This window comes from Chlorocebus sabaeus, chromosome 5 (genome assembly GCF_047675955.1).
Source record: "Chlorocebus sabaeus isolate Y175 chromosome 5, mChlSab1.0.hap1, whole genome shotgun sequence".
Taxonomy (NCBI): domain Eukaryota; kingdom Metazoa; phylum Chordata; class Mammalia; order Primates; family Cercopithecidae; genus Chlorocebus; species Chlorocebus sabaeus.
The window spans coordinates 18,305,570-18,311,625 of NC_132908.1; the positions used below are offsets into that span (position 1 = coordinate 18,305,570).

Genomic DNA, 6,056 nt, shown 5'->3' on the forward strand with positions numbered 1-6,056 from the left:
GCTCTTCCCCCATGGAGCCACTTCCCCGACTATTGTGATAGCTATTCTCTTGCTTTTCTTTGGAGCTCTTTTCACCTTTCTATCCATCTCTCAACGTTTAGATTTGCTATAAATAGAATCACACTATATGTATTATTCCGTGCCTCTCATCTTTCCTTCAACGTTTTTAAGCTAATTCACGTTGATGTGTGTGGCTGTGGCTCGCTCATGTTCACTGTTGTATAATCACTGGTCAAGTAGACCACAATTGGTTTATCCAGTCAGTTGCTGATGGACATTTGGGTTGTTTTCAGGTTTTTGCTATCATGAGCATCCTCCTAGTACATGTATGGAAGGGTTTCTGCAGTGGGATACAGGAGTGGAATCGTTTGTATTCACTGTCAGACTCAGTTCCACTTGGAAACGCCAAGCAGTTTTCCAGTGTGGTTGTGCCTCCAGAGATGGTGACCTAATTGTGAAGGGTGTTCAAAACTCCCCAGGTAATTCCACTGGGAGGCTCCACATCCCACCTTGATTTCCAGCCCGTCTATTCGAGATAACATCTCTCAGCCCTCCACCGTGAACAAGGTCCCCAGCTCATTCCTTTCTGCTCTCCTCTGTCAAGATTTCTGAGTGATGATCTAAAGAGATACTAAGGGGCCTTTTCCCAGGCAAAGTCTACGCGTAGGGAGTAGGCAACAAAGTTGTCAAGGCATGGACAGGAATTGGGTGAAATACCAGGACAACGGCTTGCAGGTGAATTCTTCCTTTAGGCAGTTGAAGAAAGCTAAAGAAAACCCAAGGGCTAGGGAATCCTCCCAGAAGCCAGTCCTTCCCTCCAGCTATGAATTGCCTCTAGCATCTGTCTGTCTGCCAGTTATCTCTCTCTCTCTCTTTTTTTTTTTTTTTTGAGACAGGGTCTTGCTTTGTTACCCAGGCTGGAGTGCAGTGGCACGATCTTGCTCACTGCAACCTCTGCCTCCCTTCAAGCGATTCTCCTGCCTCAGGCTCCCAACTAGCTGGGATTACAGGCGCCTGCCACCACACCCAGCTAAATTTTGTATTTTTAGTAGACAGGGTTTCACCATGTTGGCCAGGCTGGTCTCGAACTCCTGACCTCAAGTGATCCACCCGCCTAGGCCTCCCAGAGTGCTGGGATTATAGGCGTGAGCCACTGTGCCCGGCCTGACTGCCAGCTATCTCTCTAGCAGCTTAACCTGTGGGACTCACAGGCAGCCAGCATGATGCTTAGAAGTTGAGGGGAATTCTGGACTCCTCAGGGTCTTACAGTCACGTTTCTTTAAAGGGATTCTAAGCCCCATCTGCGTCTCAACCCTGGCTGAACCTTAGCAACACATGGGAGTTTTACCTAGCTACTGATGCCCGGGCCCCAGGGTAATTACATCAGAATTGCTAGGGTGAAACCCAGGCACCAATACATTTCAGAAGCTGACGTGATTCTTCCATGCAGCCAGGGTAGAGAACCAGTAATCAGGGGTCTCAAACTTTAACTAGCATCCATCAGAATCACCTGGAGGCCTTGTTAAAATGCAGATGGGGGGGCTCCACCCCCAGTGTCTGGTTCTATCTGCCTGGAAAAAGGCCCTGAATTTGCATTTCTAACAATTTCCCCCTATTGCTAATACCCCCAACTTGTCCCTAGAGAGCCAACCTGCAGGTCTGAAGTTATGCCTGATGCTGGCTGCACTAGTTGACCTGCGTACCTCCCTGGGAGGATCCAGGGCAGCCCCTCTCCATCTGACTGTGCTGCCCAACCCTGTTATGTTGTCAGGCTGCTGGCTTCCAATAGGCTACGGAAATGGCAAATGCTACAACTCAGGACTCTCCCCCAATCCCTGGTGAGTTGTTAATCGCCAGCATCTCAGGGATCAGTGAGATAGTGGGACAGTCTTTAGGGAGGTGTGGCGCATCCTTGACTATGAAGGGTCAATGTCATCGTTAATAGGGTCTAGATGCACATAGGGTTTTCACTGTGGTTGCCCACAGAGCTTCCATATACACGGAATAAAAAAGGTATATACCTTGAAAAAATGTTTTAAAATGTCCTGTGACCACAGGCTCCAAGTATTCAAAATATTTTTTTCTGATTTGTGTTGCTAATACGATTATTAGTAGTACGCAAAACCGAATAAATACATGATACAATTTGATAGTTGTCAAACGTAGAAAATAAGGAGACTGTGAGGGCCCTCATTTTTAACTGACTTCTTGTTTGGCACCTGGGGAGTTTGTACACACCAGGCCAGGAATGACAGGAGGAGGGGAAGCTGATGATCTGGAAACTGATTTCCTTTGAATGAACCATGACCAAGAACCCTTGCCCTCAGTTTGAAGACTGCAGGGCTGGTCTGTGTTGCCGAAGGCACTCATCCCACCTCCATCAGAAAATAACCACAGTAAGGCCAGGCGCAGTGGCTCACACCTGTAACCCCAGCACTTTGGGAGGCTGAGGTGGGTGGATCACTTGAGGCTGGGAGTTCGAGACCAGCCTGGGCAACATGGGGAAACCCATCTCTACTAAAACTACAAAAATTAGCAGGGCATGGTGGTGCACGCCTGTAGCTACCAGGGAGGATGAGGCAGGAGAATCACTTGAACCCGCGAGGCGGAGGTTGCAGTGTGCCGAGATCTTGCCACTGCACTCCAGCCTGGACAAAAGAGAGACTCTGTCACCAAAAAACAAAAACAAAAAAATGCGTTTCATGGGATGATGTACATACCCACCTCTTTGCCACATCTGGCTGGTGCATGCCCTTAGTTGCTGGGAGGTCAGGACGAGGGCAAGTTCACTTGAAACCTCAGCCCTACATAGTAACAAGCTCAAACACCCTTTTTACCAGAACCATGCTCTCCACAAATCATCAGAGCCTGTGGCCTGGCTCAAACCGCCTTTCAAGACATTCACATATGGGCAAGCAGCACTTGGACACTCCAGGCAAAGATGTATTAAAAGAGAGGGTCTTTCCAAAAGGACTCCTACCGCACCCACTAAGGGACTGGGTTTCCATATTTAACTGGGGAGAGGCTTTTATCTGTTGGGATTAATTCCCCTTACACAGAGAGCCATGCCCTGTATATGGAGCTAACTTTCCTGTTTGGCAGACACAGGAAATCACCGAAATCAGGTTCTTGGTCCAGACCACGACATAAGAGAAAAGATTTTCTTCTGACTTTTGCGTTGACCCCAGTGATACCCTGAGTTTTCCATTTTGGGTGGCTGGAGAACAGGGTGTGTGGTGACAGATGGGTTTGAGTGGAGAGCCTGGAATCTGTCATCGTCTTTAGTAAAATTGCCTTCCTTCAGTACCCTGACCGGCAAAGCACACTTCTGACCTCTTTCTGAACTGAATTAAGAATGGCCATGAACAGTCCGGGAAGTGGTTTTGAACTTTCAGGTGCTGTCCTTAGAGCACAATGGGCCTGTGTTCTTCCCCGTGGATCCATGGGGCCGGAACCATGAATAGCAGGCGCACAGTGGGTTTTGGTGCAACTGACCTTGTCCACACATCAGAGTTTCCGGTTTCCCAGTGACAAGCCTGCCTATGTATGTAAATGGATCCTGACTTACCCTTTCTTTTCTTTGCAGTGAAATGCAAAATGGAGGACGATGTGGTACCTGCAGCAAAATGAAAATTCCATCATCTTAACCACAGCTAAGATGTATCTTTGCCCATTCGAGCACAAGTTACCTCGTGCAAGGAAAATGTCCAAAGTATGCTTTCTCTCTTGTGATTTCTTTAACAAGACTTGGAACATATGAAAATGGAATCTTTTCTGTACAAGACAGGATTCATTGCAAACAAGCTTTAGTGCAAATAGTTTAGAAAAGAAAGGACCAGTCTTCACTTTCTGCATTATCCTCACATTTTATTCATTCATCCAGATTATTTCTTCAGTGCCTCAGGTGTATCCTTCTACACCAGCTGCTGTTAAAATGTACAATGAACTCTAGTCCCAAGGGATACAGAAGTGCTCTTATTACCAGTTTTCCCACTTTTGGCCGCTTTTGCAAAGATCCATATTCTAATTTAAGTCCCCAACCTCTGAATTTGGTTTTAAGTTTACCTAGTGACTGACTACTCTTTTTATAACAAAAGACCTTATACTTATGATCATTTCCAAAGGAGACCACCCCTTAACTTTTACTGCAAACCCAACAAGATGAGACACTTAAACCCAGACAGATGTAACAAAGGATTTCTGTTGTCTAAGTCCCAAAGTAGTATATAGAAAGTTTCTGCTTTTATGGGTAAATAAGCTTATTATCTTAATTTGTTCTGTGGTTTGCCATTAACCAAGATTCTCCCATTTAAAATGCCACAGACTGAGCCTCAGGGCAGATCCGAAAGCCTAGTAGTTAGTTGCATTGAGTTGTTTTCACAAGCTACCACACGTCTTAAGTAAATAGTAAAGCCTTTATTTTTGTGTTAAGAACAGCATTTTGAAAATAAAACCTATCTGCCCATGCTTTACAACCTTTTAAATTTGTAATATTTATATAGTCATTTATGGTACATATTGATTGTCTTGAAATTTCTTTAACTTCTTTTTTATAAGTCAGCAACAGTCAGCCAGGGGGAAGATAAAGTTACATTATAAAACACACATTAATGCATTTAATAAATATATATTATCTATCAAAAATGAGCCTTAGCTCTTCATCAATTAATAAAAAGCACCTGCTGAGGACTCCTGTAAGCTGGTATCATCATTGCATCATTGGATTATAAAAGCCACAATGCTCCCTTTCAGCTTGGGGTTTGGCCTGAGGCGTTCAACTCAGCCTTGGCCAACCAAGACCACCACCCGAATTCACCCTTGTTCAGTGGGCCCTGACGGCATCCGGGCTAAAAAAAAAAAAAAAGCACTGGGTGCCCAACTTCCAACAACTGGATCTTCAACTCTGGAAACCCTGGAGATGCACAGAACTTCCCAGTTTGTAAGCTGTCAGAGCTGACTCCCTCTCTTCCCACCCTCCATCTCCAGTGGGGAGAAATCCAGGCTAGAATGACAATTTTCTATTAAAAGGGGGGACAAGAGTGGCTGTTATAGTCCCAAAGTGATGTTAATAACCAGACACGGAACGATTTGTGCTTACAATGAGAGATTTTGATCACAGATGCTGTCCTTCCAGGTCGTTTTCCCTAAACAAGTCTTGTTTACACAAACAGATCTTAAAGAGAGGTGCCATTTAATTTTGTCTTTAAACCTTGCTCCACGGGGGGCAGCTGGCTGCTACAGTCTTGGCAAAGATGCCTCTTGGTACTTTTCAGGTGAATTCTTTAGAAAAAGAACAGCTCTCTCCCTTCTCCCCCACTCCCACCTCCGCCCCCATTATGAAGGGGTTCAGCCCACTCTCAACCTTAAAAGCCAAAATAAAACAAAACCCTAAGTGCAATAACATATCAGATTTAAAAGGGGGGTAAAGGTCTCATTAAGTGAGGCTTCCCATGGCTCAAAGATGGCTCTGTTCTTAGGTTGGGGAAGCATGACTTTCCATGGCAGCCATTTGTGCTGTGCTCACCTTATATGCTTGGACAATAAAGAACTTAGAAAACGAACGTGTGAATTGCTCCATCGTGTGAATGGTATCAGAAAGCTCCAAAGGACTCCAGAGAGCGGGGGTGAGTAACCATTTCCTGGCACGAGAATGTGTAATGCTGTCGTTTTTCACCGGACGGGACCGAGGTGTTTGAAGATTTCTTTCTTTTCAGAACACCAGGTCTGCATGCAACCGCCCCCACCCCCACCCCAGGTCCTAGCTTCATTCCCTCCCACCCCTCCCCAGGACTCTTACGTTTTCAGTCCACGCAATGACTGGAACGGGATTCTCTAGAAGCAAGCACATGCTCTGGGCAGAGGCGGGGCGCTTCCGGGGAAGTCAGGTGGGGGCGGCATTCTGGGGCCATGCGTTTTCTTCCCCATGCGTGGTAACACAAGGAAATGCACTAGCTGTTAAGGAAAACTCCAAGAAGGGCCACACAGGGAAGGCCAGATTGGCCTTATTTTCCCCAGTGCTTTGCAAGGATGGGGTGGGGAGGGGAGACAGCAGAGAC

At 46.1% G+C, this 6,056-nt stretch overlaps 1 protein-coding gene across 3 annotated transcripts in view; it reads left to right on the top strand.

Moving 5' to 3' along the window:
* The window catches only part of IQCK (IQ motif containing K), a 138,004-nt gene extending 133,094 nt beyond the window's left edge, over positions 1 to 4,910 (top strand). For all 3 annotated transcript variants that reach the window (XM_007987030.3, XM_073015212.1, XM_073015214.1), the window contains one exon: positions 3,587 to 4,910. In XM_007987030.3, coding sequence (XP_007985221.2) covers positions 3,587 to 3,630 — 44 coding nt within the window. In that variant the 3' untranslated portion in view covers positions 3,631 to 4,910. The remainder of the gene's footprint in view (positions 1 to 3,586) is intronic.
* Positions 4,911 to 6,056: the final 1,146 nt, after the last annotated feature.